Source organism: Aplidium turbinatum, chromosome 17, assembly GCF_918807975.1.
Source record: "Aplidium turbinatum chromosome 17, kaAplTurb1.1, whole genome shotgun sequence".
NCBI classification, from domain to species: Eukaryota; Metazoa; Chordata; class Ascidiacea; order Aplousobranchia; family Polyclinidae; genus Aplidium; species Aplidium turbinatum.
In genome coordinates this window covers 7,259,272-7,270,211 of record NC_137488.1, presented here as the reverse complement: position 1 = coordinate 7,270,211, position 10,940 = coordinate 7,259,272, and the positions used below count along the sequence as shown (strand labels likewise).

At 38.2% G+C, this 10,940-nt stretch overlaps 1 protein-coding gene across 1 annotated transcript; it reads left to right on the top strand.

The window, feature by feature from the left end:
• The first annotated feature begins 4,394 nt into the window (after nucleotides 1–4,394).
• LOC145786574 (cytochrome P450 4V2-like) lies at nucleotides 4,395–10,701 on the top strand. The gene is made up of 3 exons (XM_082598255.1): nucleotides 4,395–5,072; nucleotides 5,487–6,639; nucleotides 7,709–10,701. Exons 1-2 carry the CDS (start codon nucleotides 4,426–4,428, stop codon nucleotides 6,346–6,348), a joined length of 1,509 nt encoding a protein of 502 aa, XP_082454381.1. The 5' UTR covers nucleotides 4,395–4,425; the 3' UTR covers nucleotides 6,349–6,639; nucleotides 7,709–10,701.
• Nucleotides 10,702–10,940: the final 239 nt, after the last annotated feature.

Genomic DNA, 10,940 nt, shown 5'->3' with positions numbered 1-10,940 from the left:
TCCCCGAAAATATTTGCTGATTGCGGGCCTGCTGAGTGGTTTCGATTATATTGATAGTTTCAACTTGAAAACTGGTGCTGCTTTGGCTAATCGTGAAATATTTTTGCTTGAAAGCTGAACCTTTCCTTCAAAATCTGCGTTGGACAGTAGGCCAGGCATATGATGTTGTATCCAACATATCTGCTTATCTGGGGATGTGAAAGGTGTCAGTCCAAGCACGATAAAAGAAAGTCGCTTTAACCCTCCCTGTTTATTTTTTGTTTGTGGGTGTTGTTGCTTAAATCTAGTTGGAGTTCACATTGTTGCCTAAAGTGTTGTTCAGATGTCATATCATGTTAGGAGTAATTGATTGACAGTAAGCTCGTGGCATCTTTAGAGTTATAGCTCAGTTAGAGGAAAATTTCTGAAAAATCAAACGAAAGCTGTCCTATTATTATCTTTGCAAAAAAAAATTACTTCAAGAAGGTAATCAAGGCATGACGCAGTCAAACCCAATGCTTTACATTACCCCTTTGCAACTGAAGCGCTAAAGACGTTATTTAAATGCATCAACTTGTGACCATCAAGAGCTAGATCGGAAGCTGAGTCAATGCTAAAGTAGCCTACAACTAGCAGTTTTAAATTTTCGATTGTTTTGCATTATGTGGATTACGGTCCTAAACAAGATTCACTGATGAATTTAATGAAATTAAAGGAAGATGTAATTTAAGTAAGAGAATCTTGGCTGCACGAGGAGGCATTGTATGGCTGCACGAGGAGGCATTGCCAATCTAAGGTACTACAAGTCAAACGAGAGAAAAAGAAGAAGTAAGAAAAGGCTGGGAAGAGTAGTCTACTATTCGCAAGCTAAAGTTGTTGTTGCTTCCAACTATAAATTTAAAAGAAAATGATTTTCTTTTTCTGCGGACAGAACGCTTTTATAACTCCACTTGACCAGCTGAATCATTCAAACGAAATGTATTCTATCATACATTGCAAAGGATTCGCTAGTTGTTGAAATTGACAAATGTATCAACAAATTGAAACATATGGTCGATGAATTTAAAAGTTCCATGAAAATTTCATCGTATGTCTGATGCGCAGTTGCGGGTATGTGGAATAAATTTAAACCATTTGTACAACAATGACATTTCTCAAGACATTTTGGATGAGTTGGTACTTTTGACAGAAAGCCACACAGTAAACTTCAGCTGCAAACCAGAACGAACCACCCCATAATCTCTACACAAGGAAATCATTGATTGCAATTTCCGAAAGGCTTTTCTAAATAGTTTTGTTGTTATGAATTTTGTTTTGCTTTCCAGAAGCTACCTCCAACGGTTGCGATTTGAGAACGTGGTTTTTCGGCACACTTTAATGCATACGCGCCGACTTCCGGGGGGGGCCGGGGGGCGGCGCCCCCCGTAAATTTATGGTTGAGGGGCAACAAAAATGGCTATTACAAGTGGTGTTTCAAAGATAAAACACTTCGCGAAAGAGATTTAGATCATTTAAACGGACTTACAGAATGCCAAAAGCAAAAAAATAGCCTACGTTGCTCTTGCCGGCTTTCTCTGGAACGTGAATTACTACTGAGATGCGCACGGCATGCACGCTCACAGTCACACACCGCTTAGTGCTTATCATCCCGCGCGTGAGGAGCAACTTCAAAGTCAAAACGCGTGGTAACGAAAAAGCGAATTCGAGGTTGAATGTGTGTTCTCATTTCACGAGTTATCCAAACGTCCGTTAGATTTTCTGTGATTTCAAACATGAAATTGATTTTAGCAAACTTTATCGAGTTTAAACTACGACACAACGAACAATTACCCTACGTACGTACGTGAATACAGCTTAAAAAAAATGCATTTTTCAAAACTGTCATCAGAGTTTTGTTTCAATAAGCACTGTATTGATGTAAGTTATATATTATTTATGAAAATATATACATCTCATCACTGTACACTCATCTACTGTATATACACTCCTGCACTACCGTAGCCTATATAGTGTATTTGAGTATAGGTCGATTTCGTGTATAAGTCAAACCCCTACTTTTGAGCTGAAAATCGATGATATTTCCTTCTCCCGTTCATAAGTCGAATAGTTTGTTCCGGACACTACCATTCGATGGTTCATCAAAGTATTGGCACTGACATGCGGTATGGAAATTTAAAAGTACATCGTAGAGTAACTTACGCAGCTGGAATAGTCACGTAACTATTCACGGCGATAATAAGTAAACCAGCTAAATTAGACGCGCTGTTTTCAACGATGTCTTTCCGCTGTGAGATCAATTATGATTAAACAGAACGTATTGTTTTGTTCACAATGTGTGAGAATTAAATCGAAAACCGATAAAAGAAAAGGTGTTTAATGGTCTTGGTCGCAGATATTGCCTGCATTAACGACGTCTCTTACCGCTATGATCACCTAGCCAACCTGACATCATTGTTTTATGCGGCCGCTAAGATTTGACATCGACTTCAACGACCATGGAATGTTACGTAATAAGAACGATTATATCCTATACGCAAAAATAAAAAAATTGATCTCTTAAAACAGCTCTTTCTGCTGTTTTGTCTCGTGAGCTTTGCATATTGCTCAACAAGTGCATAAAGTTTAGAATTGACAAGAAATCATTAAATTTAAAAATTAAGTTTGAATCACTGCAAATAAACGTATTCAAAACTTTCACTTCGGCATGGCCGACGCCATTTCACACTCCGTAATCTATGTCGGCAATCATTTTGCCGCAGCAAAAATGCGTTCATTTTGAAAACTGCCGACCTGGAGACAACAGCTTGTCCCGTTTATAAGTTGAACCTGTCTTTGAGTTGAAAATCACTTGCAAACAACTCGACCTTTACTCGAGTATATACGGTATTCGATAAAAGACTATCGATAAAAAACAAAAGAGAAAACACTTCGCCGTTGTTAACGCTTTGAAGGTAAGTAATTAGTAAAACGAGGCTAATAGAACTGATAACGGGTTTCCACTTTGCTTGAGATCATGTTTTTTTTGCGTTTTATTTCGATAACTTTACTGTCTTGATCGTTGTTATTCACTCGCACGAAAAGGAAAAGAATCGGCTTGTTTTCCAACTGTTCCAATTATGAGCTAACAATATCAAAATTTTTACGACTAGGCGCACTGCATGCGTAAAACTAATCGTTTCAAGCAGCGGTTCTAATAAATTCGGTTTGCGATCTAGGTGTCAACATAAACAAGACATTTTAATTATGTAAAATAACGTTATGGTTATGACGTCATCACCTTTCTCGCCCCCCAAGGTTTTTTGAAAAGTCGGCGCCTATGCTTTGATGTAAGCTAATTTGTAAAGAATTGTTTGCGCTCCACTATTACTCAAAACCGATTGAAAAGAGTAACTATAAACTTACATGTTGTGCATCAATTCAGACGTTGCAAAAAATTTATCATTTGATCCTGTGATCCGTAACTTTGCATTGCAAAAAGTCCGGAGAGGGTTGAATTAAATCAGTGGTGTCCAACGTCCGGCCCACGAGATGTTTTTGTATGGTCCGCGCCTGCTGTTGTACAATGTGTTATTTTTGGCCTGCAAACACAAAGAAATCATACAATATCAACGTGCATTTTTTAGAAAAATAAGCAAGACAGTAATTTCTCACAGACAAAAGGCAGGCGAGAAAAATTAAAGTCAATGTTGCTTCATTTGCGAAATCAATTATGATTGCCTGGAAAGAATGATAAAGAGTGATAGTCGAGCATTCATTTATTTTCTTGGCAGCAAATTCAACGATCGTTCTCAAGATTTTGTCACAAATGTAAAGGACTCATTGTGATTCACTGATTTTTGCTTGAACCGTGAACAATGAACCTTGCTCAATTCCTTCCCCCCCAAAAATATTTTAAATAAAAATTTCACATTTTGTTACAGCATCATTTCATTAAGTTTTACTGTTGATTTAGGCTGAAAGTAGTCTCAAAATGCGCAATTTGAAGGCACTTCCTTAAAATAATGCAATATTTGGTTAATCAACATAGGATAATTAGCCTACCTGCCCTGCTAATCGAGCAGCATATATCTTCTCACCATATTCAAGTTCTGTACCACAATCAACTCTTCAAATATTGAATAAGCTAAATGTTACCATCTTAAGTTATTTTGTGGGGCAAGATTTCATTTTATAAAGGCAATTGCTTTTCAACCGTCCCGTGGGGCCGTGGCTTCGTCCCTGTTTAAAAATTGTTTTGGACTGAATATTGCTGTAGAGTAGACGGGCAGCAAAGGTGCGATTGCTTGATTTAGCTTTCAGAACTAAACTTTCAATCAAGCATTTCTAAATTTGCCACTTAGCTATTGTTGATAAATGGTAATAGTGTATCATTTTTATTACAACGATTGCACTTTTTCTCTTTACAGAACCGTAGTTTCAGTAGTTCAAAAATCAAACTGACAAAAAATGAATATAACAATAATTATACTTCTAACAATACTTTTAATAATTTTGATTGCGTACAGAGAAGCAATTTACAACTTTGCGAAGTTTAGACATGCAATATCAAAACTCCCTTCTCTTCTGGAAACGGCTTACCCTATTATAGGCCATGCCTATCTATCTATCGGAAGTAACACAGATTTCTTTTTTGTTATTTGTGACACGTGGGGCAGATTCATAGAAAAAACGAGCAAAAAAGTTGGAGTAGCTTGGTCCGGACCTTTTCCAATAGTCTTCTTACTACATCCCGAAAGCATCGAACCTGCTCTTAAAAGTTCTAAGCACTTGAGCAAATCATATTTGTATGAGTTCCTTCATCCGTGGTTAGGAACTGGTCTTTTAACTTCTTCGGGAGAAAAGTGGAAGCAAAGAAGAAAATTAATCACTCCGACTTTTCACTTTAACATTCTTCAGGACTATCTTGATGTCATGAACAAACAGTCAAAAATAATGATCGATATTATGGTTGAACAACATGCATCTGGAAAAACTATCGATATTGCAAAATCAATAACTTTATGTGCCTTGGACATCATTTGTGAAACAGCAATGGGACAGTCTGTTTTAGCACAATCCAATTCGGATTCGCCCTATGTGACTTCACTTTATCGGTGGGTGAGAATTTGTTTCCGCTTCAGACAAATGCAATGCTGCATAGTTAGTCGATCACCTATTCGAAAATTTAGGTTACGTATTTTTGTAGGCCACCTTAGATTGACTGACAATCAGTGTGTACTACAGTGTACACTATAAGAATAAACAAAGGTTAAGCTGGCCAGGGGATGTAGCACACTCTGGCGAACAAGATGTAATAACTGGCCCTTTTTAAATTAAATAAGTAATACCGATATTTTTGCGTCCGTCGCGACAACAAAGGCTACAGTAGGCTTATAATAATTTGTGTTTTGTATACGGCAGTAATAATAATATGTGTTTTATATAGCTTTTTATATAGGCCTACATTATATATTAAAAGTTAGGTTTAGTCGTTTTATTGTTTTTTCACAGAAACTATTTATTTTCAGACTGTCTGATTTGGTTCAATTGCGTCAAAAATCTCCTTGGCTTTGGTGGGATTACGGGTTCAAACAGATGAAAGTTGGAACTGAACATGATGAAATGTTAAGCGTACTTCATGGCTTTACCAGAAGTGTTATTGAACAAAAGATGAAACATAATAAAGAATCCCACAAAGTTTCAAAAAGAATGGCGTTTCTTGATATGCTTATTCATGCTACAACTGAAGACGGACAAACATTGTCTCAGAGTGACATTCAAGAAGAAGTGGATACATTTATGTTTGAAGGACACGATACGACAGCCGCTGCCATGACATGGGCCGTTTATTTAATTGGTAGACATCCAGATGTTCAAAAACGCTTACATGAAGAACTAGAGGAAGTATTTGGTAAAGATGTGAAACGTTCAGCAAGTATGGAAGAACTGAAAAAGCTTCAATATCTTGAGCAAGTTATAAAAGAGTCCTTACGATTTTACCCTTCGGTTCCTTTTTATGGGAGAGTAACATCTGAAGATTGTGAAATAGATGGCTACACAATCCCAAAAGGTACCATAGTGAACTTATCGATTTATAATCTTCATCATCATCCTGACGTTTGGGAAGATCCAGAAACTTTTAATCCCGAGAGATTTTCTAAAGAAAATTCAGTCGGGCGCCACCCATTTGCTTATTTACCATTTTCTGCAGGACCAAGAAATTGCATCGGTCAGCGCTTTGCAATGTTGGAAGAAAAAGTGATCATTTCACAACTTTTACGAAGATTCACAATAACTTGTCATGATGAACCTAAAGATTTGAAGATGGCTGGCGATCTCATTCTTCGTCCAACAGTTCCATTGAATATAACTTTAAACTCAAGATCATAATCTAAATTTATACTGGTGACCAAAACAAGTGTATATCATTGAATGTTTTGTGGAGTAGCTAACTTCATACTATGAAGCAATATTCTCGATCAGTAAACCATGGCCTATAGGCTGGACTAAACGCGATTCAACTGATCAGAAATGTCAAAATCGAATAGTTGCGCAAGATATATTTTTTTATAATATGTAAACTTTACGTTTTTAGAATTGACAAGTAGGCCTACAAGTCGTTTGTAATGGGCTATCAGTCGATCTATTGTTGACCCTATAATTCATTGTGCTAGACCAGGGGTGTGCAACGTGCGGCTCGCGGGCCAAATGCGGCCCGCGAAGAAAAATTGTGCGGCCAATTTTGAATCGTGTGCGGCCCGCGAAACGTGTTTATAATTTAGTTTAGTCTGGTACGTGTGAACAATTCATTGTGGAGTGGATTATTATAGATTTCTCATCTTCTGTTAACCATTTTAGAAATCTCCCACCGGCCACCGCTAATCCATTGTGTTAATTATTTAGAACGTAAAAATGCATGGTCACATAAAAGGCTTTATGAACAAATTACGACTTTGGAAAGCTCATATACAGATAGGAAGTATTTTCCACTTTCCAACTTTGAGAGACTATGGAATGCATCCGGAGAAGAAAACTTAATTTGAAAAATTGTTGTATGAATTTTTGGCTCGTTTCAAGGACTTCAAATCTCATGAATATTTGTTTGGTATATTCTCTTCGCCATTTGACACAGTCATTGACAAAGCATCTGCTGATATCCAATTTGAACTGATTGATCTTCAAGAAAAAACGGATTTGAAAGCAAAATATTTAGAAATGAATCTTGGCGATTTTTACCGAAAACATCTCAACCAAGATGACTTTCCACATTGGAAAAAATCCATTGCTTCAAAAATGGCTCTTTTTGGCTCAACGTATTTGTGCGAACAATTTTTTTCTAAAATGGGCGTCATGAAATCTCCCTATTGATCAGTTCTGACAGACAAACACTTGGAAAATGCACTTCAAATTATGCGAACACTTCAATTAAAGTACGGTAAATTTGAAAAAAGTCGTCGTAAAAAGAAGCCAACTGCAAATTTCTCACTGAACTCGTTTAAAAGGACGGTGTGACAATAAATTTGAATAGCAGTTTTCTTCAGAAATTTATGCGTCTTAACTTATTATTTCTACAAGGAGATAACCCCTAATAATGCCATAAGAATAACATGAGTAACAAAAAAACTACTGTTTTGTGACTGCAACTACTAGAAATCATATATTAAATAAACGTGTGGCCCGCGGTTTCACCCAGTTATTTATATCTGGCCCTCCTGTAATAAAGGTTGCACACCCCTGTGCTAGACTTTAGAGCCTATAACATAACCCCACATGATGTTTTGCACCAATTAACTATCAAGCTCTTGAGGTTGTCATCAAATGGCCTAAAAACATAATTGCATCGATTTTGACACCCGGGAGACGGTTATTTAATAAATCCCTCACAAGGCAATGCTATTCTTCGGAAAAGTCATTTTGCTTTTCGCGAAGTTTGTCGGCTTCCAGCAAATGTGACATCTTATGTAGGCCCACCGTAACTAAGTCAATGCAAGGAAAGAAATGGATCTTTCAACCAAATTCTGTACAGCCTACCTACAATAATTAAACAAATAGTAGGCCTACAACAACGTGGAAAAAATAACTTCAAATTACTTTGAGTCTTTACCCGAGGACTGGTAAAGCCTTTGGTCATTCCTGGCAGTTTTGAACCACTGCGGAAACGGTTGGTGAAGAGAGCGGTCCTAAAAGGCGTTGCTCAACCGCACACGCTTCATATTTGTTTAAGTACGAACAGTGCTGGATTAAGGGTCTGCTGGCCTGTTGGCACATTTTGTAAGTGGCCCGAAAATCAGGGTTGCCAACTAAAAAATTAAAATTATCAGTGTTACCAAATCATTGTCACAAAGATCGTTGTTGCAACTATAACCAGTGATGTACGCGTATACAAAAAATATTGACGCCGTCAGCGTAACGCAAACGTTAGAAAAACCATACGCCGTATGCGTCAACGTAACTTGTAAAAAAAGTTGGCGGCGTCAGCGCATACACTAGCGTAAACTCATTTTGTTTGCTAGGTACCGAACATTCACACGGTATAAACCACTCGAAACAAACAAGTTTTATTTTGAATTTTCACGAAGAAACACAAGCATCTGAAAGTGTTCAATGTTCATCTGATATTTTGCTGCGTTTTGGTTTCAGTAGGCTATGTCTTTGCCCATTGAAAACATTCTTTCAACTGCAGCGCTGGAAGGTATTGGCGTGTTGTAGCGAAAAAAAGACAATAAAAAGTATACGTTGACGCTATACGCTAAAAAAACGCGAAAACTTTACGGCGTAGCCTCAAGTGACAACTATTCAAAAAAATTCTAACTTATACGCCGCAAGTCTACGGCATAGAATTTGCGGCGTATACGTAGGCTACATCTCTGACTATAACACAGGGTACCGTGCAAAAGCTTGGTCATATGCCTAACTAAATAGCAACTTTGCGCGTTTTTGCGATTGAAAACGCGTTAACTAGTTTTTGGAGGTCAATCTTACGGAGTAGATCGTTTTCAATACACAAAAGTGCCAGTGTACCAAGACGTTGTTGATGTGTCAACATTGTGAAAAACAGAGCTAGAAATAAATACTTATTAGTTTAGAAAATCACTATTTTGAAAACATGACTAAATTTCCACTGGTTTTAAAGTGGCCTGGATTTTTGACTGGCCTGTAGGCACGTGCCTACTTTGCCTAATGGTTAATCCGGCACTGAGTACGAAGTCGGCACTCAACCAATGAGCTCACGGGGCGGATTGAACAACAAGTTTTATAAACCTCAATTCTTCAACAAATAGATCAGCTATCATCTCCTTTATGAAGTTCCTTCATTTTGTTTTCAGACTGGTAATAATTTTGACATATTTTTTTCAGCCATGTTAAGTTGCTTGATATTACTAAATATATCATTTTTGCAGTCCTTTGGTTCCCTTATCTCGTACCATCTTAGTCAACATTATATTCGAGTTGCTTCTTGCAATGCACCCTAAGTATCAGTTCTGAGGTTGTAATTACATTCCAGTTATCGTATGTTTTTTGGGTACCGGTGACCAATGAACATAATAACAATGTCAGCACAGCTACATAGAAATGCATTTATTTTTATAAAATATCAGTTCGACTGTTAACTTCCAAACATCGGCAAAATGTAACAAATCAGGCCGATTCTCTAGCCCAGCGTTTCTTAACCGGGGGTGCTAGCACCCCTTGGGGGTGCTGGAATAGTCTGTAGGGGGTGCTAAATGCATGCAGTATAATATCAAAAATGCCATTTTACTTTTCTGCATTTTTTTGTCTTTCTGCCAGTATCAGCAGTTGTCATATCAATGGTTGCTGTTTCGAAGTAGCCTACATGATTTGCTGTTATTGTAGTCACTAGTCATCTCCCAGTCAAGTACGCAAATTGATCCTGACTAGTTTGTGCGACTGGTGGGTGCTTTGTTGTAATATTGTTGCTCACCTCTCGCTTCTAGAAACCACCATGGCAAAATACGTTCCCACAAATCACTCATATCCACTATCCAGAGTGGATACAGCAGCCCTTCTTGGCAGACATGAGTGATCTTCTTCGTCGTATGAGCTTTCTTTCGGACTATATGTTTGGGCATGAGGTCATCAGCCACTCGACTCTCATCATCCAGGGCCTTCAGTCCAAGCGTTCCATGTGGTGGTTGATGGATTGGGCAGTCATGGACGACATGGTCTACTGTCTGGTCTGTGGCACCACATCCGCATCCCGGTGAGGGAGCCAGGCCCCATCTGCACATGTCTGAACAAAAGCGACCGACGCCGGTTCGTAGGCGGTTTCGTCGGACCCACGTAAGTCTTGCGAGGGACATTCCATGCGAGTGATGATAATATATTAAAGGAGGAGCTGATTGACATCCAGGTGAATCAGAGTTGTCGGACAAAATTTCGTCCTTCCGCTTGCTGATTTCTGGTGTAATCAGTTGACAGCATATCCTGCATTGGCACGGGCAGCATTGGAATTGATCGTTCCATTTCCGACTACCTGCCTGTGTGAAAAGGCGTTCTCCACCATGCACCAAATCAAAACAATTGGCCGGAACCGCCTTCAACATGGGTTGCTCCACGATATGAGAGTGGCTTTGACCAACACGAAGCCTCGAATAGAAACATTGGTCACATATAAGCAACAACAGAAATCACATTGATTCATGTGTAACTAGTTACCCAGCTGAGTAACTTAAGTATGCTAAAGTTTGCCCATGTTATTTCACTATTCTCTGGTTTTCCTACTTCTTTTATCACCAATGACAACAGTAGTTTTGAAGAATAAACAAAATGATCAATTTGTACATGGCTTTCAATTCAATAGTGTAGGCCAAAGTTTAATGGCGGCGCTGAAATGTTGACATGCTTTTTGATCACTGGCGGTATATTTTGTATTTTTTGTCGCCTAACAAACTGTGCTGTTGTTTTAAGAGAGTTGATTCGCTTGCATATGGTTATAATTGAATTTCTGTTGGTGAATGAAA

Bases quoted from the DNA above. Each gene is read 5' to 3' on its own strand.
- LOC145786574 (XM_082598255.1), top strand. From the start codon at position 4,426: ATGAATATAACAATAATTATACTTCTAACAATACTTTTAATAATTTTG. The intron at 5,073-5,486 runs GTGGGTGAGAAT...ATTTATTTTCAG, and splicing joins TATGTGACTTCACTTTATCG to ACTGTCTGATTTGGTTCAAT.